This window comes from Tupaia chinensis, unplaced genomic scaffold (assembly GCF_000334495.1).
Source record: "Tupaia chinensis unplaced genomic scaffold, TupChi_1.0 Scaffold141165_1, whole genome shotgun sequence".
NCBI classification, from domain to species: Eukaryota; Metazoa; Chordata; class Mammalia; order Scandentia; family Tupaiidae; genus Tupaia; species Tupaia belangeri.
In genome coordinates this window covers 738,149-765,650 of record NW_006201028.1, presented here as the reverse complement: position 1 = coordinate 765,650, position 27,502 = coordinate 738,149, and the positions used below count along the sequence as shown (strand labels likewise).

The 27,502-nt window shown below is 46.1% G+C and overlaps 1 protein-coding gene across 8 annotated transcripts in view; it reads left to right on the top strand.

Moving 5' to 3' along the window:
- The window catches only part of DENND2B (DENN domain containing 2B), a 210,993-nt gene that overhangs the window by 152,447 nt on the left and 31,044 nt on the right, over positions 1-27,502 (top strand). For all 8 annotated transcript variants that reach the window (XM_006162906.3, XM_006162905.3, XM_006162907.3 and 5 more), the window contains 3 exons: positions 6,871-6,975; positions 19,934-21,193; positions 25,051-25,187. In XM_006162906.3, the coding sequence (XP_006162968.1) occupies positions 6,896-6,975; positions 19,934-21,193; positions 25,051-25,187 (1,477 nt within the window). In that variant the 5' untranslated portion in view covers positions 6,871-6,895. The remainder of the gene's footprint in view (positions 1-6,870; positions 6,976-19,933; positions 21,194-25,050; positions 25,188-27,502) is intronic.

Here is a 27,502-nt window from a genome sequence, read left to right as displayed (position 1 = left end):
TCCTGCTCTGTACTTTCACTAGACCAATGATCTTGGACCAGTCTTTTAATCTCTCTGAGTCTGATTTTCTTGGTAAGAATAATGAGGTAGTGTTATTACTGTGTTGTCAATTGGTGAAGACTGAATCAGAAGATGAGTGGAGGTCATACAGGGTCCTGGCTCAAAGAGGGGCATTGGTGTAGACCATCTAGGCTCAAATCCTTGGCATGCTGCTTTCTGGCTATGTGACATGGGGTAAGCTATCAATAGTTAACTGCTGTATATTGTGGTTTCCTTGGTTAAGTATAAGTGAAATAGTATTTACTTCATAGAGGGGTAAAAAGATTAAATTATTTAATGCATGTGAAGGGCTTGTAACTTTAGCTGTGACAATTATGTAAAGAATCTGGTGTGTCTCATTAAAAACATACCTTTGCTTTCCCTGAGGTCCCTCTTTACTGGGGTAACAGATAGGTTAAGACTTAATTTAAATGCCGTCTCCCTAGGAGGTCTTCCTGGAGGCTACAGCTAGCTCTTCCAGTGTGTCTTTCCATTTTTAAATCCTACTACCATGTATGGGTCCTTGTCCCTCATAGAGTAAATGACCTGGATGGCATTAGCAGGGAGTCTGGAAATGACTCAGGCTTGGAAATGGAGAGATTGCCTTCCACATACACAGAGACCATGATATGGAAGAAAAATCATGGATTAAGTTTGACTGTGCCAAACATAGCAGTCATAGAAGGTAGGTTAAGTTATTATTGCTGTTACCGAGAGGGGGTGAGCCTTTGAAACTCTGTGCACATACCTAGTCGTAGACAGAAACAGTTATCTGACTCCAGGTTGGGTGTTCTTCCTCAACTGGGACTGTGCTCTGTCTGAATGCAGAGTTGGTGGAAAGGTCCCAGAGGTACCTTACTATGTTTCTTTCTCTGAATTGTGACTCTTCAGATGTCTGTAATTTGTCAGAGCTGGGTTTTTGAGGAATGTGTGACTGGAGGAAGATAGTTGAACAATTTTGTTTTCTATATGTGTAGTTTCTGCCTGGACTTTGCCAATGATGGGCCTGGGATCTAGTGGCATGACCTCTCCTCCATTCGGGGTGAAGGGGCTTCTCTTCCATTCCCCATGGGCATTTCCTCTGTTAGCAGTGTCTTCTCTCCTTGCAGCCTGACTAGCCTAAGTATCAGGCTGTGGGCATAGATGAGAGCCCGAGGCCGCTTTTAGGGGACTGGGAGAAGCCATGTGGCCCAGGAAGTCAGCATGCTGAGTGCGTTTCAGGTGTAGTATTAGCCTGACTTTCAGCTAGCTCCTCAAGCCTCTAGATTGTTCTCTGACCTATATGGTGGTTTTTAACATAGTTACAGAGTTGTATAATTATTACTACTATCTAATTCCAGAACATTTTCTCACCCCCCCCCAAAAAAAAATCTCATGTTCTTATCAGTCATTTCCCATTCTGCCATGCTCAACCTAGCCCTAGCCAATCACTAATTTATTTTTGGTCTCCTATCGATTTGACTATTCTGGACATTTCATAAAAGTAAAGTCAGAGTTAATCTTTGTTATACCAGTACTTCATTTTCCTTTCACTCTTTTATATGTCTGAATAATATTCCAATGTATGGATATACCATACTTTGTTTATACATCCCTCAGTTGATAGACATTTGGGTCATTGTTGCTTTGTAGTTATTATGAATAATGTTGCTAGTAGCACTTGTTTACAAGTGTTTGTGTGGACATTTTTTTCATTTCTCTTGTATAGATATCTGAGGATGAGTCATGCTGATTTACATGGTAACTCTGTACATAACTTTTTGAGGAACTACTAAATTGTTTTCTAAAGTGGCTACGCCATTTTACATTCCTACCAGCAATGAATGAGGGTTCCAATTTCTGTATAGTCTCTCTAGTGCTTGCTTCTATCGTTCTTTACTGTAGTCATCCTAGTCGGTGTGAAATAGTACATCATTGTAGTTTTAATTGTATTTCCCTAATGATTAATGTTGTTGAGCATTGTTTCATGTTTTTATTGGCCAGTTTTATATCTTTGAAGAGTGTCTATTCAAATCCTGTCTTTTAAATTGTGTTACTTGTCTTTATTATTGAGTTGTAAGAATTCTCTTTCAGGTTTTTTGCTATAGGACACTGGACAGAGAGAAAGACAGAGACAGTGAGAAGGAGGATGACTATGCCACAGTCCATTCTTCTTCATTCTCCTCCTGGGATTTTGAGTACACATGCACATGTACCTGGAATAATTTTCAAGCTACCAGGTCCAAAACTTGAACCATGGCTGTCCATATAGGAGTCTAACACTTTAACCACTTGTGTCACCTTCCGGCCGCAGATTTTTAATCTGCGAAGGATGTCTTCCTTTCTGTGGGTCTTGTCACTTTTTTTTGAGAGGTTTTTGCTATAGGGCGCGTGCGCTCGCCAGAGAGAAACAGAGAGACAGAAAGCGAGAAATCACCCCCCATAGGGGATGGACATGCCGCAATCCCTTCTCTTGTGATCTTGGGCACGCATGCACACACGCCCGGTGTGAGTTTATGCCACCAGGTCCAGTATTTGAACTGTGGTTGACTTCATGGGAGTCCAGCGACATAGCCATTACGCCAACTGCTGGTCCCAGTCACTTTTTTTTTTTTTTTTTTTTTTTAATGAATGAGTGTTGGGCACTGGGGAGAGACAGAGGTGGAGGGTGGGTGTATTTTTTACAGGATCTCTCTACATAATGATCTTCCTGCCACAGCCTCCTACTTAGTTAGGACCATAGATTCATGCCACCGTACCTAGCCTGTTTAGGTCTAGCCATGACTGAACCCAGACTTCCCATGTGGCCTCAGCTACCACACAGTGGCCTTCTCCTGCTTGTGCCACTGCGTCTGACCAAGTCTTTTCACTTTCTTGATGGTTTTACATCCAACACAAATGTTTTTATTTCGACATAATACAGTTAGGCTGGGTTTTTGTTACTGTTGCTTTGCTCTTATTGTCTATCATGTCTAAGAAACCATTGCCTAATACAGTGTCACGAAGATTTATCTCTGTATTTTCTTCTAAGCTTTGCATTTGTAATTTTAGCTCTTACATTTAGGTCTGTTATCCCTTTTGACCTAATTTTTATATAACATATGATATAAAGATCTGGTTTTATTTTGTACATGGATATCCAGATTTCCCAGCACCATTTGTTTCAGAGACTCTTCCATCTCCACTGAATTGTCTTGGCATCATTGTTGAAAATCAGTTGAACATAAGTGCAAGAGTTTATTTCTGAACTCTTCGTTTTGTTCCACTGAGCTCTGTTTCCATTCTTATATCAATACAATATCTTGATTACTGTAGCTTTGTACAGTAGTATGTTTTGAAATTGCTAAACCTGCATCCTCTAGCTTTATTATTTTTGTCAAGATTATTTTGACTATTCTGGGTCCATTGCATGTCCATAAAATTTTAGGATCACCATGTCAATTTCTATAAAGAAATCAGTTAGAATTTTTATGCATATTCTGTTGAATCTGTAGATCAATTTAAGGAATCGTCATCTTAACTTTTCCTTTTTTTTGAGAGATTTTCGCTATAGAGCATGTGCGCTTGCCAGACAGACAGAGAGAGACATAGAGACAGAAAGCAAGAAATCACCCCCCAGGGGGGATGGTCACGCCGCAATCCCTTCTCCACTCTCCTCTCGGGATCTTAGGCACGCACGCACATGCACCCAGCGTGAGTTTTAAGCCACCGGGTCCAGGAAGTGAACCGCGGTCGACTACATGGGAGTCTAGCGACATAGCCATTACGCTAACTGCTGGTTCCCACCATCTTAACTTTTCTCATCCCTGAATGTGGGATGTCATTCCATTTTTTTTCCATGTCTTTAATTTCTTTCAATGATATTCTGTAGCTTACAATATATAGGCATTACACTCTTGTTAAATTTATTTCTGAGTGTTTTATTCTTTTTGCTGGTATTGTTAGTGGAAATGCTCTCATACGTTCATTTTCATATTGTTCATTGCTAGTATATAGAAATAAAATTTTGTTTTACACTGGGACCAGCAATTGGCATAATCGCTATGTTGCTGGACTCCCATGTAATGGACCGCGGTTCGAGTCCTGGACTCGGTTCTTAAATTCATGCCAGGCGCATGTGCATGTGTGCCCAAGATCCTGAGAAGAGAATGGAGGAGAAGGGATTGTGGTGTGGGCATCCCCCTGGGGGGGCGATTTCTCGCTCTCTGTCTCTCTGTCTCTCTCTGTCTTTCTGGCGAGCGCACACGCCCTATAGCAAAAACCTCTCAAAAACAAAGAAACAAAATTTGTTTTACACTGCTCAAACATTTTTTAATGCTATAATTTAACATAATTATTTCACAACTATTTTCAGATTAATTTCACATTTTACATAAAGTCCCCATCATGACACATAAAATGTATCTATTTTTTCAACAAAGAATTTTTATATTTTTGGTCTGTTAAATGTTTCTTCCTGATTATAATAAAACTTTTAAAAAATGTTTATTAATTTTATTTTTTTGAGGGAGGTGGTACCCCAACAGAGTCTTCACACTGTGGTCTAACCTCAGTCTCAGCTAGCCCAGGTCACGGGCACATGCACGTGTGCCCAGCATGCTCAGGGAGGTCCCGGGATATGAGCCCATGTGGGCCCAGTTGTACCACTGCTGTGCCACTGCATAGCCCTAATATGTATTGACTTTGTGTTTTGCAAAGTTTCTTGAACTCACTTGTTTAATGGTTTCTTTTTTAAAGTTTATTTCCTTCTTGAGAGTGGGGGGAGTGGGGAAGGCATCTTCAACAGGGTATCATGCCCCTCCCTTGAGCCCTGCTATCCTTCCCAGCAGTCAGGACCATGGAGTACACATAAGGTCGACCAGAGCACTGAACCTGCTGTCTTCCACATGGATGCAGTATTACGTGAGCAGTGTTACTGCTATACCATGGAGCTAGCCCATTTAATAGATTTTTGGTGGAATCCTTAGGATTTTCTATATATAAAGTCATGCCATTTGCAAACAGAGGTAATATTACTTCTTCCTTTCCAATCTGGTTATACCTCTAGGTTTTAACCTTTTTTCCCTTCTGTTATTTGTCATCAAATAGTGTTCCCTGAAGGATAGTGCTCTAACCATTTGTGATGTACTAGCTAACTGTATATGGTACATAAATGGACTTTTTAAAACTTTGTACATATTTAAATATCTTTATGTTTATTCATTTTATTTTAATGGGTATTTGGCAAATTATGATTAGCACTTTTAGCTCACAATTTCATAGTATCTGCTCAAATGTCATTTATCAGAATAGTCTTTGAACATCCTACTTAAAATAACATACCCTCTTCACTCTCTTCTCCTTCCTCTTGTTTCATTTTTTCTTCACATCACTTGCCATCTTTCATATTATACACAAACACGTACTTATGCATCACACACGTGTGAGACATGGGTGCTTATTGTCTGTTTCTGTGCCTGGGATGTAAGCTTCATGAGAGCAGAGACTTGGTTTTAATCTTTGCTGGGTCACATTTGCAGTGGACATGGGTGATAAGCAAATAATTGTGGAGTGAAAGAATGTTTTATTGTTTAGATCAGAATACATTTTTTGGGGGGGGAGAGGTTTTTGCTATAGGGCATGTGCACTCGCCAGACAGACAGACAGAGAGACAGAAAGCGAAAAATCACCCCCCAGGGGGGATGGCCACACCGCAGTCCCTTCTTCTCCATTCTTCCTCTCAGGATCTTAGGCACACACGCACACATGCCCGGCGTGAGTTATAAGCCACTGGGTCTGGGACTCAAACCACAGTCGACTACGTGGGGGTCCAGCGACATAACCATTATGCTAACTGCTGGTCCCTAGATCAGAATACATTTTTGAAAGAAGAAATAGAAGTCAATCTCAAAGATTTTTCAAGAAAAAGTAGGTCACCCCTTCCTCTTGTTTCATTTTTTCTTCACATCACTTGCCATCTTTCATATTATACACAAACACGTACTTATGCATCACACACGTGTGAGACATGGGTGCTTATTGTCTGTTTCTGTGCCTGGGATGTAAGCTTCATGAGAGCAGAGACTTGGTTTTAATCTTTGCTGGGTCACATTTGCAGTGGACATGGGTGATAAGCAAATAATTGTGGAGTGAAAGAATGTTTTATTGTTTAGATCAGAATACATTTTTTGGGGGGGGAGAGGTTTTTGCTATAGGGCATGTGCACTCGCCAGACAGACAGACAGAGAGACAGAAAGCGAAAAATCACCCCCCAGGGGGGATGGCCACACCGCAGTCCCTTCTTCTCCATTCTTCCTCTCAGGATCTTAGGCACACACGCACACATGCCCGGCGTGAGTTATAAGCCACTGGGTCTGGGACTCAAACCACAGTCGACTACGTGGGGGTCCAGCGACATAACCATTATGCTAACTGCTGGTCCCTAGATCAGAATACATTTTTGAAAGAAGAAATAGAAGTCAATCTCAAAGATTTTTCAAGAAAAAGTAGGTCACAAGGTATGCAAATATGCCAAAAAAGCATAAAGGTTGTATGAAATGATAATAGCTTGGGAAACTCAAACTTAAGAGATGAGGAGAGGTGAGATAGAGATAGAGTATTTGTTTGTTTGATTTTTTAAAAATAATTTTCTGTGAAATAGTAAGTTGTCTGGTAGCTCCCAGACGCTTCCCTATCCCAGGACAGAGGGTTCTTTTGAGGCTTGCAAGCTCTAGCACACAAAGTTAAAACTATGTGAGAAAGTGGTTTCTACCACCTGCCACAGAATACATCTTGGTAGTTTGGGAGGTCTTCTGGAAGAGTCTGAGGTGTTTTTGGCCATCCGTGGGAACTTAAACCTTATCTTCTTTGCAGGGCTCTGGATTTGCAGAGAGCCGAAATGACCATGACTGCCAACAAGAATTCCAGCATCACTCATGGAGCCGGAGGCACTAAGGCCCCTCGGGGGACTCTGAGCAGGTGGGTAGGGGAGTACTGCTGGGGGGTGCCATCAAGGGATAGCCAAATGGCCTAGGTCCTGGATGAGATCCCTGTCAAAGTGTAAATAGCATCACCATGACTCTGACAGTCATCCAGGGGATTGCCATGGGCCTAGCTCCTGTTGACCATTAGGCAGAAGTCTTTATATATATTATATATTATATGCCATTTCATAGTTTTGTGTGTCTCTACAGGAGATAGTAAACATTCATTTTAAGCAAGCTTTGCTTTGAGCTGTGGGAGATGTCTAGTGTTCCTGGATGGTGCCAGTAAGAGACAGCTGACATTCTTCTGGAACCTTTTCCAAGATGCAGAGAACTTGGGACCTGTGTCTGAGCTAGGCTGCATTGTAGAGAGAGAGGCTGACCATACTGGAGTTGGGATAGATAGGCAGTCATACCTTCCAGCACAAGTTCCCAGCAGAAGGTCAGGTTCCATAGGAATTTAGGCTGGGCTGATGAGGGAATAAGTCAGTATAAGCTATAATCCACTTTCCTGGTTTGGTCCTCTTTTTAAAAGTGGGAATGCATGGGGACCAGCAGGTGGTGTGGTGGTTAATGCGCTGGATACTTCCATATGGCCAACCATGGTTTGAGTCCTAGACCCGTGACTTGCTTTCTCGCTTTCCCTCCTTCCCTCTCTCTCTCTATGTGTGTGTGTGTGTCTTGCTCTGGTCAAATTAAAATAAATAAATAAATAAATAAATAAACAAACAAACAAACAAACGAACGAATAAATAAAATAAAATAAATAATTCTTTAAAAAAAAAAGTGGGAATGTAGGACCATAGGAAAACCACAGATTTTGGAATCATATAGATTGGGTTTGAAATTATATAGATTGGGTTCAGGATCAAATCTAACTACTTATCAAATTATAAGACCTCTAAACATTTTCTGGTACCCTCTAAAATCTTAGTTACTTCACGTATAAAATACAGTGTTTATCTCACAGATTTGCTGTGCGGATTAAATAACATATATCAGTACTTAACAGATGACTGGCTTAAAGCCACTTGATAACGTTAGCCCCCTCTCTATAATGAGGGATGAGATAACGCTTCTAAAACTGGCAGATAAATGGACAGTGCTCTCACCAGGCTTTCTCGGATGTTGGCTGAGGCTTGATGCTGATATGTTAGAAGAACCTCCGGGCTCTTTTAAGGCCTTGTACCTTTCAATAGCTCTTTTGTTCCATCTCAGGTAGAAAAATTTAGCTTTGGAGGTCCCAGTCACTGGAATGGGTCGCTGTGAGAAGGAGGCTCCTCTTTGGTTGGGCTAGGGCTAGTTCGATCCTGGATGTCTCGACTGCGTAACGCTGGGCTGAGTTCGGTGGGGTGTGGCACTCTCTGGTCCACCAGAGGTGCTGTTTGGTTCATTCAGACTGGAGTCAGGCGGACACAGGATGTAACCAGGGGAGTGGCTGGCACACATGAGGCAGTGGTCCCCTACACTTTAAATGCAGGGCTTGGTCCCTGTAGAAATGGTCTGGATGGATGCAACCAACCAACCAAAGATTGGCGGGCTGTGACTCGCCAAAGTACGTAAGAACTTGGGACTTAGCAAGAAAGGAAAGAAAGAGAGAGAGAGAAAAAAAATGGCATATTCATTCTGTGGAATGCCTCTGCCCCTGCCCATGCAGCCCCTCTAAGATAGCCTGGAGTTGCAGGCATACTTGCTTGTCTGAACTGGAGAAGACTGGGAATGGCAGGGAGCAATATTTTCTTGGGAAAATGGGTGGAGAATCCAAATTCTTCCAGAGCCAAGTCAGAAGCAGGTCCAGCTCTCAGAGTCTTTGTCCCATCATTACCTGTTTCTGGGAATGGTTTTACTGGACTCTCACCAGCCTGGTGGCGTGTCTTACTCCTAAGTCTCAGTGATCAGGTTGGCAGGTGGAGACTGATAATTGAAGTTCCCTTCTTCTTAATGGCAGACTACTGTAGGGGTGTAATAAACATATGTGATTATGTAGTTTTTGTTGTTGTTGTTGTTGTTTTGAGAGAGATTTTTGCTATAGGGCACATGCACTTGCCAGAGAGATTAGGGGGTAGAATGGGAGGGTGAGAGAAAGTGAGAAATCATACCCCAGGCGGGGGGAGACAGGCATGCTGTATTCCTTCTCCTCCATTCTCTTTTCTGGATTTTGGGCATGCATGCACACTCATCCAGTGTGAGTTTAAAGCTGCCAGGTCCGGGACTTAAACTGTGGTTGGCCATGTAGGAGTTCAGCACTTTAACCACAACTCCACCTGTGAGACCCGTGTAGTTTTATTCTTAATTTTCAAGAACTAGTGTATTTAGAACTTGAGTTAGAGGTCACCACATCCAACAGCCCTCAATCCCATTAAATATTCTTGTTGTTGTTGTTGTTCTAATTTCCTCTATGCTGCGGTTGGGGACAGGAAATAATAGTATTTACATCAAGTTGCAAAGCAGAATCAGGAATTCTGAGAGACGCAACAGTTTCTATGAAAAACATGCCTATGTGTTTCTTAATGTTTTCAGAAGTTGCCATTCCTTTAGTGTCCCAGTGTGCTGGCCAGCATAACATGCTGGGTGGCGTTTATAAATATCTGAGCCTCTGATGTGCCTGAGAAAGCATCCTTCCAGCCTCTCTCCTTTCCAGCCTCACTTCCTTCCTGCCACATGTTCGCTTATCTCGTTCTCCCCCCCTGAATTCCTTGGGAACATGGCTTTTGGCGTGGAGTCATAGGCCTCTGTGTCTAGCTACTCCTGCCTCTCAGAGGCTGCCCTGGACTGTAGGTGCTATTTAGACATTGTGATCTGTTGGTTTCTCTGGCTGCCTCATCCCCAGCCACCTCTAGGTGTGTTTTTTGGGCCAAGTAAGGTAGTAAATCCTCAGTGCATTTAGGATGTCATCGCTGGTGAGTTCTGAGGGCTCTCCTAGGTGCCAGGCTCTGTGCTGGACACTGGGCGACAAAAAGGGATGATCTCTTCTCTCTCTCCAAAGAATTTAACAACTTGGATTGACAATCTTGGCACATGAATTTCTTAGTCTGACCTTTCCCCAGATGCTTGGCAGTGACCTGGGGCCCTTTCATCACTGCCAGCCCAAAAGTCAAAGGAAGAGGAAGCTCCTTGGTGTGGCCGGACTTTGGGGAAGGAAAGGGTCCTGGGTCCTTGGAAAGCTGGGCCTTTGCTATCCAGGCCTCTTTGGGAATTTTATCATCCATGTGAAGGTAAAGGAATCCAGGGGTATGAAAGAAGCATTTGTGTCTGACTTTGCGAGAAGAGAGACTCTGGGGCATGGGCAGATGGGACCCCGCAGAACTATCCAGATAAATATATAAAGGGCTGTATCCTTAATTTGCATAAAACTGCACTAAGTCAGTCTGGGTTAAAGATCCTGGATTTTATTCCCTAGGTTTTCACAGGTGTTTTGCTAAGTTATTCACTTCCTTTTTCTTTGTAGCCCAGTCTTGATTTAGCAGAAACATGTAAGAGGAAAAAATACAAGTCTTTCCTTGGCCAGCTAGTGGCAAGGTGGTTAAGGCAGTGATATCTCACACGGCCTACTGTACGGTTCTAGTCTCAGGCCTGGTGGCTTGAAAAAACGCACTGGGCACATGTGCATGTCTACCCAAAACCCCAACAGGAGAATGGAGAAGAGATTGCTGTATGGCCATCCCCACTGTAGCTATTTTCTTATTTTCCCTCTTTCTATATATGTCTCTCTGTCTCTCCCTAGCAAGTGCACATGCCCTGTGACAAATGAAAGAAGAGAAAATCTCAGTCTCTCAACTGGCTGCCTGAGTTTTGCCCTTGGGTGTGCCTTGGTCCCTTGGAGCATGTTTCCCCTTCTCTTTGGTGATGAGGTCAAATGGACGTGCTGCTTCTCCCTTATCTGCCAGACTGTTCCTGCTCCAGCTCACAAGATTGAGTTGTACGCAGCTCTAGTGATGGTGGTGGGATTCTCGGCTCCTCTGAATTTCAGAAGTCGGGCTTTACTGTGCTGGTGTTTACTAGAGTGGAACAAGAGGAGCTTGGTGATTTGTAAACAAGGAAGTGTTATGTTCAGACCTAATTCTGCTCCACATGTCTGGGACCTTGACTAAGAAGACGTCAAGGCATAATGTGACTCAGTAACTATGGGCTAGTGTTACCTGGAGGTGCCTGAACTTGCATCTGGATGATGATGCTGGCTGTTGCTGGACCTCAGCTGGGACCATCAACCGGAAATCTGCATGTCCCTCTCCAAATGGCCCATACTTGCTCACAATGTGGGATGGGAATTAGAAGTTGCTGGTTTCTTGAGGCCTGGGCCTAGAAAGTGATACAGTGTCATTTCTCTGGTATTCTATTGGTCAATCGATCAAAAACCTGGATTCAAGAGGAGTGGTCTTCTTCTTTTTTTTTAATTTGCTATAGGGTGCATGAGCTCACTGGAGAGGGAGAGAGGTCACGCGCACACACACAACCCTACCCCACCCCCAGAGGAAGGCCACAGTCTCTTCTCCTCTATTCTGGAGGGGTCATTTTGTCAGGCAGCATGGCAGAGAATTTAGGGACTGTTTCTTTTCTTTTTCTTTTTTTTAAAGAGAGATTTTTGCTAAGGGTGCGTGTGCTGGCCAGAGAGACAAAGATTTTTTTAATGAGACTTTTCTTTTGATTTCTCACATAGCCTACTGTGAGGGGTGATGGGCACACCACAATCCCTTCTCCTCCATTCTCCTCTCAGGATCTTGGGCATGCATGCACATGCACCAGGCATGAGTGTTTTGTTTTGTTTTGTTCTTGAGAGGTTTTTGCTATAGGGCGTGTATGTTCACCAGAAAGCGAGAAATCAGGGTTGATTTCTCACATAGCCTACTGTGAGGGGTGATGGGCACACCACAATCCCTTCTCCTCCATTCTCCTCTCAGGATCTTGGGCATGCATGCATATGTGCCTGGCGTGACTTTAAACCACTGAGTCCGGGCCTTGAACTTCGGTCAACTACATGGGAGTCCAGCGACATGGCCATTATGCCAACTGCTGGTCCCACACCCGACATGAGTTTTAAGCTGCCGAGTCTGGCAGTCATTCACGTAGGAGTCTAGCGATATAACCATTAGCCATCTGCTGGTCCCCCTGGGACTATGTTTTAAAACCACCACAAGTACCCTAGGCATAGTGTCCTAGAACTGGATTTCTCTGTCGGCTTTGCATGGTACCTGTCTCTGCTTCATATAGCAGCACAGTTTTTATGGGACTAAGTCAGTAGAGATCTTCCTATAAGGCACTGGTAGTCTCAGCTCGGGGTTCTGTGTTAAAACTACTTTCTCTGTGTTCATTGCTGCTGTTACAACTAGAGGGCTTGGGGTTCCCTCCCAGAGAAATGCTCACCACTCCTGTTTGTGCTTCCTTAGACATCAGCTGGGGAGCATACAGGTATAGCTGTGCTAGACTCTTAGATATGCCTTCTGGGGGTGAAAAGGTGGCCAGTTTATGTTTCTCCACACCTGACAAGCTGTGATTTGCCTGGAGAGTCTCTGTAGATGGCGGCCTAGCTGTACCCCCACCAGGAGGCTGAGGTTTCCCTGGGCCCTGCTGGGGACTCTCAATTGTTTCAGATTGCTTTGGGAACAGGAAGGGCAACCTGTGAGTGTCACCCTGTCCTTTGACTATTCTGGAGTGAGATGTCAGTAGGAGTCATGGAACCAGCAGCCCCTGCTTTGGGCTAACTTCAGGCAGCCTTCCTCCTTTTCCTCTTCCTCTATGCTCGGAGTATGGCCTTTAGGTATCACAGAGGGAATGTCATCCCCAGAGTTAGGATAGTCACCAAGTGGTGGGAAGATTTCTGATGCCCACCAAGCCAAGGCCCACCCTAGTCGAGAAGCCCTAGCATAGTGAATGGTCAACTCCCAGGCAGTTCCATGTGAAGCAGGCTAGACACATGTTTACTACAGAAGGAAGCATCTTGGAAGCTGGGCCCTGTACAACCTCAGCCTGCACACGGGCTCTCTTCATGGCACATACGGCAAGCACATCATGGTACCTCTAGGGCTGTTTCTCAGACTCCTAGGATATTTTTTCCCAACTGGCTTCAACTTGGTCCCTTCCTGATACAAAGACTTGTAGTATAACTAGAAAGTTTTAAAAAAGCAACTTAAGGGACCAGCAGTTGGCGTAATGGCTATGTCACTGGATTCCCATGTAGTTGACCGTGGTTCGAGTACTGGACCCGGTGGCTTAACCTCACGCCGGGTGCATGTGTGTGTGTGCCCGAGAGTAGAATGGAGGAGAAGGGATCATGGTGTGGCCATCCCCCCTGGGGGGTGATTTCTCACTTTCTGTCTCTCTGTCTGTCTCTTTCTGGCGAGTGCATATGCCCTATAGCAAAAACCTCTCTTAAAAAAAAAAAGGCAACTTCAAGCATGCCAAGTTCAGAACTGCCTTGTCATCAAGGACTAAAGACAGGCTTCCCTCCAAAAATCTTTTATTTTTAGAAAGATTTTTGCTATAGGGCACATATACTCGTTGGAGAGACAGAAAGAAACAGAGAAACGGAAAATGAGAAATCACCCTCCCCCACTGCCAGGGGGAATGGCCATGCCACAATTCCTTCTTCTTTATTCTCCTCTTGGGATTTTGGGCACACACGCCCAGTGTGAGTTTCAAGCCACCGGTCTGACTTGCACTGTGGGAGTCCAACAACGTAAGCATTATGCCATCTTGTGGTCCCCCAGAAAACTTTCTTAATGTAAATGACACTGTATGGGCATCCCTTAGCACAAATGCTTCCCTGGGGTGGGTCATGTTCACATGAAGAAGTAGCATGGGGATTATTTTGCACTTTAACTTGCACTTTCTGTGTGCAGATACACTTACATTACTTTCTCTTTAAATGTGTTTTCTCATCCTACACTAACCCTTATCCTACTAACTTATCTTACATGTTTATCTCTGTGTGTATGTGTGTTTATGGTCTTTTTTTGTGTGAATGTGTACTACAGGCACATGTGCTCACCAAGGAAGAGGGAGAAAGCATCCCCCATAGGGTAGGGAGTGGTTATGCCAAAATCTTCCTCCTTCTGTCTTTCCTTCCTGTTGGAATTTTGGGCATGCACATTCACACACCCAACATGTTTTTCAAGCTTCTGGGACTGGGATTTGAACCGAGGTCAGCCATGTGGGATTCAGTTCCCTTAACTAATAGGCTGTGGGATCTGCTTGATCCTCTGTTGAAATTTCTTTTGCATCCCTTCTGCCCCTATTTTAGTATCTGCTTATCTTTCTCTTGCTCTCTCTCCTGCATATGTTGGTTTTGGCCGGTTATATGCTGCATGTTGGCACCAATGCGTGTGCCGAGTAGTATAACTGGCTGCCTGCTGACAAGTACATGGCACCATAGTGCCCAGTTCCACAGTGGCCACTTCCCCAGGGGCAAGCTCTGGGACTGTAGAATAACAGAGAGATGATTATAACAGACCATGGGCGTCTGTTGGCTGCTTTGCATTTGTTTTTCTATTTATTTTACCTTCGTGGAATTACTTTAACTCTTCAAACACTTTTACAGGCTTATATCATCTTAGTCACACAGCTGGCAGTGAGAATACTCAGAGTGAGTGTTTTTTCCTGTTGTATAGATAATGCACTCAAGGCTCAGAGAATTTAGGTGCCTTGCCCATGAATGTACCCAGGAAGTGATGGAACCAGGAGCCAGGTCTATAGGCTGTTGGTCTAATACTATGGTAGTTGTCTTATGGGAGAGAGCTTTGGAGACTAGCTGCACTACGAGCTTTGTGTACCTTTCTGTGTTGTCGTTCAGGTCCTCTAGCACAGAGGGAGGTAAGGAGGTCTGCAGGCAATGCCCTGGCAGGCATATAAGAGACTTAGCTTTTAACTTCTTATTTTTTAAATTTATTTGTTTAGTCATTCATCACAAATATATTTGTTCTTACTAAATTTGAACAGGAATAGTACAAAGTACAGGGGGTATTAACAAGTTATTGTCACCACCTTCTAGTAGCCCCAATCATAGGCTAGTTAGGGAGGCAGGTGAGGAGTACTATGGTGCAACCAAGTGTTGTACATTCCATAGCAGACAGTTTTCCAGGCACAGTGGAGGCACCCAGAATCAGCAGTCTCTATGTGGGTGAAGGGTATAGAATGCGAAAAAGCTAGCTGTATAATGTGCCTAGGTGTGGGATTCAGGCTTGATGTGGAAGGAAAAACAGTGTGAGATGGTCAAGGAAAAAATAGGTAGTAGGAACCAGATCATGGAGCCTTGTCAACCATGCCAGTGTAGATGGGGAGTTTCAGACATTATCACTTTTGCATTCTAGAAAGATGTCAGAAGATGAAAGAATAGACAAGAACTGGGCTAAGACTGAGGGCAGAGGGCCAGCCCATCGTTTGGTGATTAAAGTGGCTGCCTTGAAGAAACATCCTGGGCACATGTGCATGCATGCCCAAAATCCCAAAAGGAAATCGAACTACGAGCTTTGTGTACCTTTCTGTGTTGTCGTTCAGGTCCTCTAGCACAGAGGGAGGTAAGGAGGTCTGCAGGCAATGCCCTGGCAGGCATATAAGAGACTTAGCTTTTAACTTCTTATTTTTTAAATTTATTTGTTTAGTCATTCATCACAAATATATTTGTTCTTACTAAATTTGAACAGGAATAGTACAAAGTACAGGGGGTATTAACAAGTTATTGTCACCACCTTCTAGTAGCCCCAATCATAGGCTAGTTAGGGAGGCAGGTGAGGAGTACTATGGTGCAACCAAGTGTTGTACATTCCATAGCAGACAGTTTTCCAGGCACAGTGGAGGCACCCAGAATCAGCAGTCTCTATGTGGGTGAAGGGTATAGAATGCGAAAAAGCTAGCTGTATAATGTGCCTAGGTGTGGGATTCAGGCTTGATGTGGAAGGAAAAACAGTGTGAGATGGTCAAGGAAAAAATAGGTAGTAGGAACCAGATCATGGAGCCTTGTCAACCATGCCAGTGTAGATGGGGAGTTTCAGACATTATCACTTTTGCATTCTAGAAAGATGTCAGAAGATGAAAGAATAGACAAGAACTGGGCTAAGACTGAGGGCAGAGGGCCAGCCCATCGTTTGGTGATTAAAGTGGCTGCCTTGAAGAAACATCCTGGGCACATGTGCATGCATGCCCAAAATCCCAAAAGGAAATCGAAAGAGAAGGGATTGCAGTGTGACTATCTCCCACGCGTGATGCTGGAATGCAGTGAACATGCAGTATCTCGAGTCTTTGCCCTCCTTCTCTCTGTTCGGATAAACACATGGTTCACTTCCTTCAGGTTAGTTCACAGGTTCCCCCAGCAGAGGGGGTTCCCTGGTATCTCCATGTAAAACAGCAAACCATTCCACTGTTAATCTTGCATCCCTTTATCTTCCTTTGTTCTTCTTTATTGGCTCCATAGCCATCTCAAAGAATTGATTTTATTGTCTACTCCCTCTAAACAAATAAAGCAACAGTGTGCCTCCAGCAGAATATAACCTATAGAAAAAGAGACATTGGCTGTTCCAATCTCTGACTCTTACTACCTAAAGTAGTACCTGGAATGTCTTCGGTGCCCAGTCTATAATGGTTGAATGGATGAATAGCCAAGGTGTGTCTCCAGCCTGGTATACTGGCACACTGTATGGTGACAGGTGGCTTCCTTCATGCAGGATCAAAGAAAGTTAGTGAGGAGTTGTCTTGGGAACCTTGAAGAAGTGAAGCTGGAGGTGGTCAGCGGCAGTGTGGGAGAACAGAACTCAATGAAGGTCTTGTTCAGGTGGTGGCTTCCTGAGACTCCTCAAGCCAGGCATTGCCATTCCTTGGCCATGATTTCTTCTGGTCCAACACAGAGTCATCTTACTTCCACTCCCAATCTCAGTTTGGGGAACTAGGGAACAACTAGAGTGAGTGAAACAAGCCCGAGAGTGAGCATCCTCTTCTATCCATGCCAGGAGATGCCACCTGCTATGTAACTCATTGACACAATGAACAAAGTGTCCTGACACCAGCCGCTGTTTTGTCCCTCACTGAACCTCCCAGCTCCCTGGGGCAAGAGATTCTCCTGAACCCTCCCCTCATCCTGTATGCAAAGGCTGATGGAGGCTGATTCTTGGGATTACAGAACTAGCTGCATTCTCAGGGAGTACTCCCATACAGGTGTCAGGACCATAGTAGGTAGAGAGGGATCTAGTTCAGATGTCATGGAAACTGGACTGTGGAGAAGTGGAGGAGAGAGAGGCATGGGAATAGAAAGCTTAGGGTGATGGTTCTGCCCTGGATCAGAGAACACCAATTAGTCGATAATAAGCCTGGCCTTCCCCATCTTCATGTTTTACTACTGCGGTGTAGCAAATCACCCTACAATTTAATCCTGAGTGGCTTGAAACAACTTATTTCTCAGATTCCTTTGGTTTGTTGGGCATTTTCTCTACTGGTTTCCCTTGCACTTGATGCTCATTGAAGTTCATCTGGATCTAAGATGGCCTCACGTAGCAGGCATCTCTTCATCCAAGGCACTCTTGCAGCCAGCCTTGGGACCCAGATCAACAGTGACACCAAAGACAGAACCTTAGGAAAGGGCCAGTCTGCTCTGTTTCACTGTACATGAGAAGAGAAAAATGAAATAATTAAAATAGGCTAGATGTGGGAGAAATTTCTTAACCTGTAGGGATTTGTGCACCTGGAACCACTGAGGAAGTCACAGAGTCATGCTTTCTGGAAGCTTATCGGAAACAGATGAACTAGCAATGCTCAGCCATCTGTCTGTCTTGCCTGTGGGAGCCATGCCCCCCACTCCCATAAGTAACTAGTGAGTCTCACCTTGGAGGCTGCAGAGATACATCCCTAGGGGAGCACATATCAGAATGTCTGGAGAGGTGAGGCTTCCGAGAGATCTGAGTCTTGCTAGGTGCCTGCCATCTCCCACTAGAATTTAATATGAGATGGTATTAAATGGACCTTCATTCTCCTCCAGTTAGTAATAATTAAATAGAGTCCTTTCTGCAGCTCAGGCACTCATGTGCTGAAGGACCTGGACCAATGGCCTTTATCGTCTGTGGTTCTGTAAAATAAATGAGAGACCTTGGCCTCTGTTGGTTGTGAATAGGTCAGGCTTTCCCTGGGCTGGAGCCTGGCTCATTGCCCTGCCACTGCCTACCCTAGGGAATAAGCCGAGGCTTATTCTGTTCACACCTCCCTACTGAGCAGAATCTCTTTGGTCATCGGCTTGGCTGGGCACCGAATTCTTCTCATCTGTGCCCATGTACACGTGGTATGGCTCTTGTTTGATTTGCCCTTTTAAAAACAACTTAAGCATGTTGAGGTTTCCTGTTGATCGGGGCAGCCAGAGGCTGTGACCCAACAGGGAATTGTCGGCCAATCCCTGACTCACTCGAGCTTCAGTTTTCTGTGTGTGAGCAAGCAGTGACAGCAGCCTGGCCCAGGGGCAGCTGGCGCCTTTCAGTGGATGGCAGGACACCTCGGAGCCTGTGAGGCTGGGCATCAGGGTCAGGTAGCCTTTGTAGTATGCAGTATTGGAAGAATCCTGCCATATTTGAATTAAAAATGTTCAGAAACAATTTTTAAAAATCAACTAGAAATTGTGTTGAAGCAGAAGTGGGTTCCTGGCTCTTTTCAATAAACCCACCTTTACCTTCTTTTTTTATTCTTTATTCACTGAGTGCCTTCCAGATGAACTATGTGTCCCTTGACCTAGGAGAAATCATGGTCTAATAGGGAAGAACAAAAGTCCCCAGATACTTAGAAAGCCTCTTCTAGACAGGGGTGTGCTTAGTGCCGGGGGTGTTGCTGTTGAGCTGTGTCTGGGCCTGGCAGTTCACAAAGATGTCAGAGGCTACTGCGTCCACTTTGGAGGGGCAAGATCATGTAAGTCCGTGTCCTGGCTTCGCCATTTGTCAGCTGAGTGTCCCTGGATAAGATATGTAACCTTTCTGTGCCTCAGTGTTTTTAATTTGTAAAATGAAGAAAATCACACATGACAATAACCTATTCCATAGATTTTCATGAAGATCGGATGAGTTCGTATATATAAAAAGCATGTATTTAGAACTGCTCCCTGATTTGCTAAGATCTGTGTATGAATTTGGAGCTGGGAAATGGTTGATGGTTGTTGGTCGATGCATGGCCACTGCTAGAGGATGGAGCTGCTGAAGGAGTTGGTCCTCCCTTCCCGTTAGCTCTCCTTACTGAGAGAGTGGAATGGACACTTTGTTGAGGGACCCTCCCAAACTTTTTGAGACTTTCAGAGATCCTCATTCTGGTCAGGACCCAGCTGAGGAAGCAAGATCTCATGTCCAGTAGCACAAGTCTCGGGAAGACAGAGCACTTACCAAGGGGGAAGATCAAAGGAGTTAGGTATTTATATTTGGGGCTCCTTCAGGAGTGGTGTGCTGAGCTGCCTGTTTCAGCTCATGAGAGTTGATCATTAGTATCTCTGCTCAGCTCTACACTGAGTGATGTCACATTGATAGCTCCACCACAGCAGGGATGTTTGTACTCAGGAAATCACCATATGCTTCCAATCCATCCATCCGTCTTGCCCCCTCACCCCACCTCTAGAGCCAGGTGTTAAACATTTAGCAGCATTCCCACTGGTCTCAGTGTTCTCATGTTGGCAGATGTAGACTCTTAGGACACTCCAGCCTGCCACCGAACAGTCTTCTGTTCCAGACATTGCTTGGGGTCTCTTGGTGAGTTGGGCAGAGAGACCTGTTGAGTTTGGGCTGCTTTGGTGAAGGAGCGTCTCCCTGGGTAAGGACGCCTTGAGGGTGCGTTGTTTGAATAGAGTGCTTTTAGCTTGAGAGTGCCTCAGAAGAGGTGCTGAACTCTCTAAGAATAAAACATGATGCTTCTGGTTGTTGGGCCACTCACTACCATTTTCTTTTCTTTTCTTTTTCCTTTTTCTCTTCTTTTTTTGTTTTGTTTTGTTTTCTTTTTTTTTTTACTCCTAGGTCTCAGTCAGTCTCTCCACCTCCAGTTCTCTCCCCGCCGAGGAGCCCCATCTACCCCCTCAGTGATAGTGAGACCTCAGCCTGCAGGTACCCCAGCCACTCCAGCTCCCGGGTGCTGCTCAAGGACTGGCAGCCTCGTGATCCTTCACCCCACAATCCTCAAGCTCCCTCCCCAGATACTTCACCACCCAGCTGTTCCCTCAAGGCCACCAGCTTCAGTTACTTGGACAGAAGCCCTTCCGTGTGCAAGAGAGAGGACCAGAAGGAGACAGTCCAAGGCGCAGCCCAGGATGTAGAGGGCGTGGCTGTGTGCCTCCCCCTCGCCCAGAGCACTCCATTCCCAGGGCCAGCGGCTGGCCCACGGAGTGCCTTGCTGACCCGCGCTGGCACCCGTGCCCACAGCCTGGGCATCCGGGAGAAGATTTCAGCATGGGAAGGTCGCCGAGAGGCCCCGCCCAGGATGAGCATGTGCGGCGAGAAGCGAGAGGGCTCGGGGGGCGAGCGGGCAGTCAGTGAGGGCTGCCCCAGCGTGGGCTGTCCCAGCGTGGTGCCTTCCCCCTGCAGCTCGGAAAAGACCTTTGATTTCAAGGGCCTCCGGAGGATGAGCAGGACCTTCTCCGAGTGTTCCTACCCTGAGACCGAGGAGGAGGGAGAGGCACTCCCTTTCCGGGACTCCTTCTACCGGCTGGAGAAGCGGCCAGGCCGGAGTGAGCCCAGTGCCTTTCTCAGGGGGCATGGCAGCAAGAAAGAGAGCTCAGCAGTGCTGAGCCGGATCCAGAAAATTGAACAGGCCCTGAAGGAGCAGCCAGGCCGGGGACTACCCCAGCTCCCCAGCAGCTGCTACAGTGTAGACCGAGGGAGGAGGAAGACTGGAACCTTGGGCACCTTGGAGGAGCCGACAGGGAGCGCGAGTGTGAGCGCTGGCAGCCAGGCAGTAGGAGTGGCTGGAGTTGGGGGGGAGGCGGGCCCACCCCCAGAGAGGGAAGGCAGTGGCTCCACTAAGCCAGGGACCCCTGGAAATAGCCCTGACTCCCAATTGCTGCCATCGAAGAGCTCCCCTGATCCCGCTGTGAACCCTGTCCCTAAACCCAAGCGCACCTTTGAATACGAGGCTGACAAGAATCCCAAGAGTAAGCCAAGCAATGGTCTACCTCCTTCACCCACACCTGCTGCTCCACCCCCCTTACCCTCCACCCCAGCCCCACCAGTCACCCGGAGACCCAAGAAGGATGTGCGTGGTCACCGCAAGTCCCAGAGCAGGTAATGCACGCCCCCTGTGTCTTACAGGCAGACACAGTGGCTTTCTTTTAAATGGAGGGTACAAAAGGAAGCTGTAACGTGGGGCATGGTCAGTGGTGCTCTGTAAACTCTGAAGCACTGAAGAATTGCTCGGCGGCAGTTGTGGTCTTGAAGAATGAGGTGGCTTCTCTTGCTCTTATGGGATACTTGTGCAGGAATGGGAGGGTGAAAGCACTTCTCCCCAGTGCTTTGTACTGAAGATGTTGGCTGGGTTCGGCCCCTCGAGTGAAGCTGGGCCAGGTCTCAAGCCCCATTGGAGCTTCCTCAGTCCTTCATGGGAAGGTCAGAGCGGCCTCACTTCCAGATAGAACAAGTGGATGCCTGAGGACTATGGTCTTAGCCTCGCTGCTGCCCGAAGTGCCAGCAGCAGACATAGATTTCTTTGTAGTGCTAGCGCATTTCACATGATTTCCTCACTCCTGAGGGCCTCCTGGCTATATAGGAACACTGGGCCTATATCAGAAGGGGACAGTTGGATCCTGAAAGGGAGATCAATAGAAAAAGAAGTGAAAGAACATTTTGTCTACTTCATGGCCACGTCCAAGAACAGCCTGTTTTGAGGCTCACTCACCTTGGTTTCCTGGTCAGTCTTGGCATTCTTATGCCAGGGCTGTCTCCTCAGAGTGGCTTGGGAGCTGGAGCTTCTAGAATTGATGGAGGTTGACAGGGTCTCTGAATTGGGGTAGGCTGGCAGCCACCTGTCTTTGAAAGACCTGTCCTACCTCCTTGCCTCTTTCCCCTCTAACCCAGTCACTTGGGCATTCTGGGGAGTTTCCAGTCTATACCCATACTTCAGGCTGTGTCCAGCATGTCTCGTCTCACGTATGAAACTTCTGCCCTCTGCAGAGAGAAAGAATCACAGAGGTACAGACACCCTTAGCTGGAACAGCCCTTGGCTAAGGGTAGTCCCATATTTAGCGCACCCCAAAATGCTCACTGGCTCTTGAAATCTTTAACATCCTGTCAAGAGTGTTTGCTTTGTCCTCTTCACCCATCTCTGTAAACACTTACCCAGAGCATGCTGTGCACCAAGCCCTGTGCTGGGCAGAAGGACACAGAGGCAAATGAGACACGATGTTTCTTCCATTCAAGGACTTTGCGGCTGTCTGGTGCACAAATAAATCATAGACCCTGTGATACATGCCATGACCCATGTCAGTGCAGGGCGCTGCAGAGACCCAGAGGAAAGGCATCTGACTTAGGCTGGGGAGCGAGGGAAGGCTCCTCACAGAGGGAGCTGCCGAGCTAAATATAGAAGAGTAACAGCATTAAGCGAGGCGGCAAAGGGGAGCAGAGGGAGAGTTCACCAACCTGAAGGTTTTATACGTGTTCTCACACACGTTACATTCATAATAATATATACACACAGATCCCGTATATGGTGAAGTCATTTCATATAAGAACTAGCTTAGCAAATTCACATCTGGGCTCTTGAGAAAAAAAGCAGCAGTTGCAAAGTGCGGGCTCTTCCGTTTGCCTTTCTGCGCGGTGAACATGTTCTCCTGAGGAATGCAAGCTGGTAAGTTTGTATCTGTATCTGCTGTGCCAGCTGTGGCTCTTATAGTTCATATACTGTTTTTATTTTTAAAAACGCAGGCCAAGTTGGGTTTTGTTTGTTTATTTTTCTGGTATTCAACTAAAGAGAAAGAAGTCTGTTAAAAAATCTGGGGGAAGAAACTGACTTTATTAGTCCTAAGATACAGGACGTTGGTCCTCAACATGGTACCTTCCTGGGGGATTTTCAAGGACAGTCTGATGAGGTGATCTCGTCTTATTGCTGACTTGGAAATACCTGCGTAAGATGTTGACTCTTCTGTATATGCCGATGAAAACTTGGTCTCATGCCAGCAGTGGATGGGCCAACCTGTGGGAGCCACCGTGCCCAGCCTCTGGCTGTTTAGTTGAGAAGTCAGGGCCAAAGACAGAAATTTGGGAGTTACCAAGGTACCAATGGCAGATATGGTAACGCCCCATGGATATTCAAACCTTGGAAAGGACACAAGAGTCCTCAAGACAGAACTCTGAAAGACCCTGGCATTTAAGAGGCAAATGGAAAAAGACAGTCCCTCACAGGAGCTTGACAAACAGCTGCCGGGGAAGCAGTAGGGCACGCAAGGGAGTGTGTCACAGAGGCGAAGGGAAGGGAAGAGAGCCAATGAGAAGAGTGCTGAGTAGGGCAGAGGGCCGGCAGGTGAGGAGCAAGCTGTGCCTTAGGATACTGTCAGTTCTTGACTTGCACTCCAGGAGATGTTCAGTAAACAAGAAGAAAGGTCTTTACTCGCTGAAAGGTCTGATGGGACGCAATAGAAGAGGGAGGTGTTTGTGAGTGAGAGGAGGGATTCGGTCAGTGAGGTTCCTCCTCTCCCTCCCTCAGACTCTGTTGGGGCTTGTTTTGGAGAGGGAGGAGATGCAGCTGCAGTCACATCTTAGAGGGAAAGGAGTAGACAGTGCTGTGGGCTCAGGGTGTTTGAGGAATAAGCCACTGTGGTCCTGCGACCCTCCAGCAGAGGGAAGAACTGTTGGGGGAAAGAAAGGAGCAGCGACCAGCCGAAGAGAGGCTGGGTCTTGGAAGCTACTTCTGTCTGCAAATTGTCTTCCTAGCTTCTGTCTCAGAAGTGGTTCTGATTTATTTCAAGGCTCATACTTCCTGTTTCAACAAACCACCCAGCCCCAACTGCCTCCCCACATCCCTGTGCATGGAGCGTGGTCCTTTCAGGGTTGAGCCTTACTGCCTGCCCAGTGCAGTAGCAGGAGCCCTTGTTAGGATGCAGATGTAGGTGTGAGACTCCAGAGGCAGGTCAGGTGCTCATCAGTTCTGTGGTAATGCCAGATACTTTTTATTTTATTTTATTTTTTTTGAAGAGATTTTTGCTATTGGGCATGTGAGCTCACTGGAGAGATAGGGACAAGAAAGTGAGAAATCACCCCCAGCAAGAATGGCCATACTACAATCCCTTCCCCTTTGTTCTGTTGGCATTTTGGGCATGCTTGGCATGAATTTCAAACTGTGAGGTCCAAGACTCAAACTGTGGTTGGCCATGTGGGAGTTCAGAGCTTTAACCACTATGCCACCTGCTGGCCTTGCAGGAACTTTTTTTTTTTAATAGAGAGATTTTTGCTATCGGGTGCATGTGCTAGCCAGAGACACAGAGAGAAAGCAAGAAATCACCCCTGGGGGAGGAGGGAATGACCACACAGCAATCCCTTCTCCTCCATTCTCCTCTCAGGATTTTGGGCACATATGCACACATGCCTGGTGTGAGTTTTAAGCAGCTGGGTCTGGGACTCGAACTGTGGTCAACTATGTGGCAGTCCAGCAACATAACCATTATGTCATCTGCTGGTCCCACAGCAGAAACTTCTTAAGGAGGGTATTCTCTAGGACTTGGAGTCTAAGTTTGAGGTTAAAAGCTTAGCTTGGCATTGGACAGCCTGGACGAGTCTGGCCTCTGTCACCTGGTCTACCTGTTTGTCCAGGAGCAGTGCCCAAGACAGCATGGTGAAGATTAATGAGGTAAAACAGTGGAGGTGCATTGGATACAGCTCCTGGCATAGCATGCTTTACACTATGGTCATCATTGTTACTTGATGTGGGTCTTACTGGGGATGCGGGAGAAGCACATTGCAAGTATCTGAACTGAGGCCCTCAGACCATTGATCCCTTCCTTTGGATGGTAAGTTCTGGTTTACCTTGATGCTCTTCTCTGTAGATGGTATTATGAGGAGGTTTCTGGTCTTTGCTGCTGCTTATGACTGTTTCTCAGCAAGGCAGGGGAATCTGGTTCTACTGGAATGACACCTGCTCTTGTTATCCACAGGAAATCTTTTGAGTTTGAGGATGCATCCAGTCTCCAGTCCCTGTACCCCTCTTCTCCCACTGAGAATGGTACTGAGAGCCAACCCAAGTTTGGATCCAAAAGCACTTTAGAAGAGAATGCCTATGAAGACATTGTGGGTAAGTAGTACAGAGCTGGCAGATGGGTCACCCCCCTGGGGCTGCAGAAGTACAGGAAGAGACATTCAAGTTCAGCTTCCTCACTGTGGGCAGATGAGGGCCTGCCTCTAGGAATTCCAGAAATGGGCATCATTTAGCAAAGACAGAGCAGCCTGGCCTTGGAAAGAACTGAAATCCAAAGCCTTTGGGACTACATCATTCCTTTCTTTTATTTTTAGAAGGCTCTTCCTTAGCTGTGTATCCTGAGGCAAATCATGTTAACTTGGGTGAAGACTTTCTCTTGTAGAATGATGATGTAATAATATTAATAACAACAATAGTGGTAATAATACTTCAAAAGGTTATTGTTGGGATTGAACAAGATTGCTGAGATAAGAATAAGATGTTGGCATATTTGGCGCTGGCAGATTTGGCTTCCAGTGAGGGCCTGCTTCCTGGTTCATAGACAGTTGTCTTCTCTCTGTCTCTTCCCATGGTGGAAGGGACAAGGAGCTCTCTGGGGTTCTTTTTTGTAAGAGCACTAATCCATTAGTCAGAGCTCTCATGACCTCATTACTTCCCCAAAACCCCACCTCTGTTTTTATTTTTATCTTTTCCAGATTTTTTTCCTTCCCAGTTTTGCTATAGGTGCACTCACCAAAGACAGGCAGAGAGAAATCACCCCCGCCCCTCGAGGAACAGCCACGCTGCTGCACTCCCTTCTCCTCCATTCTCCCCCCAGGACTTTGGGCATACATGTACCCAGCATGATCCCCAAGCCACCGGGTCCAGGACTTGAACTGCAGACTCAGCCATGTGAGATCCAGCTGCCCTGGCCTCCATGCCACCTGCTGGCCCAAGGCCCCACCTTTTTATACCAGCAGTTGGGTTTCAACATAGAAATTTTCAGGGGGACACAGACATTCAGTCTAGCACAAGCTACCAAGTTTTATAGCCCCGCTTTCATAGGTGCTGGCAGAAAACACAAGTGCTATTGTGAAATACTGGTCTTTGTCCAGATTCCTGGCACACAACTCCTAAAATGCTTAGACTCTTTAAAATGATTAGTCTTTTTGTATGCCAGTGACATGACTGGCAGTTTCTAGGTAACTTCAGGGTGGGGGCTGATCACAGCAAAAATCAAGACAAGATTAGGAGGTTGGAACTTTCTAGCCCCATCCTTCAACCCCGAGTGAGAAGAGAGGGCTGAAGGTTAAGTTGATCACCAAGGGCCAATAATTTAATCAGCCATGTCCATGTAATGAAGCTTTTATAAAAATGCAGAAGGACTGGGTTTGGGGAGCTTCTAGCTAGCTAACATGTGAAAGTTCCTGGAGGATGGTGCTCCCAGAGAAGGAGCTCTCATGGGTGTGCCACGCCTCTTCCCTGTACCAGCCTTATATAGTCATGCATCTGTATTCTTTGTAATATCCTTTATAATAAACTAGCAAACATAAGTAAGTGTTTTCCTGAGTTCTGTGAGCACTCTAGCAATTAGTTGACCCCAAAGGGGGGGTTGTGGGAACCCTGATTTTGAGCCTGTCAGAAGCACAGGTAACAACCTGAGGCTTGCAATTGACATCTGAAGTCATGGGTGGAGCGGTAGTCAGAGAATGAGCCCTCAACCTGTGGATCTGAGGTTGTCTCCAAGTAGTGGATAGTGTCAGAATGCATTGGAATTAGAGGACACCCAGTTGGTGTCTGCTGCAGAACTGGCTGCCTGCGTGGTATTGGGGGAAAGCGCCCACACATCTGTGTTGTTTTGTGAGAGCGTAGTAGGAGTGCCTGAGTTGGTTTGTTCCTACGTTCTCGGATACAAGACCCACAGCAGGCTGCACTTGGTTCTCCTTGCTCGCAAGTCCCCTGGCAGAGGGACTTGTGGAAGAGCCATGGTAGAAGCTGCACACACTGTGGATTTGTGTCCAGCTGTTTGGAGCCCAGAAACCATGTCTTTTCAGGTGTTGCTGAGGAGACATTGTCTTTGTCATTCTGGTCAGGAAACAAATCTGCCTCTGCCCTGGAGGGAGCCTCTTCCAAGGCTGTTTGCTGTGTAAACATCCCTGAAGTCGAGTCTGGAACTGTCAGTTTCTCTTTTTCAGAAGAAGGGCACAGATACAAGATTCCATAGAGAATTGTCTTCTGAGCAGAGGGCACACGGTATTGGAAAGCTTGAGTTATTCTAGCCTGGGTTGGGCTTATTTGGGGCATTCACTTTCATTCTGTCCTCATCCTTTCAGTGGGGGCTCAAGTAAAATGTTTGTCTCCGTGTAGGTCAATGAAGAGAGAAGTGGTGAGCTCATGTGTGACCCTGCCCCCTCTCTCTGCCCTAACTTTCT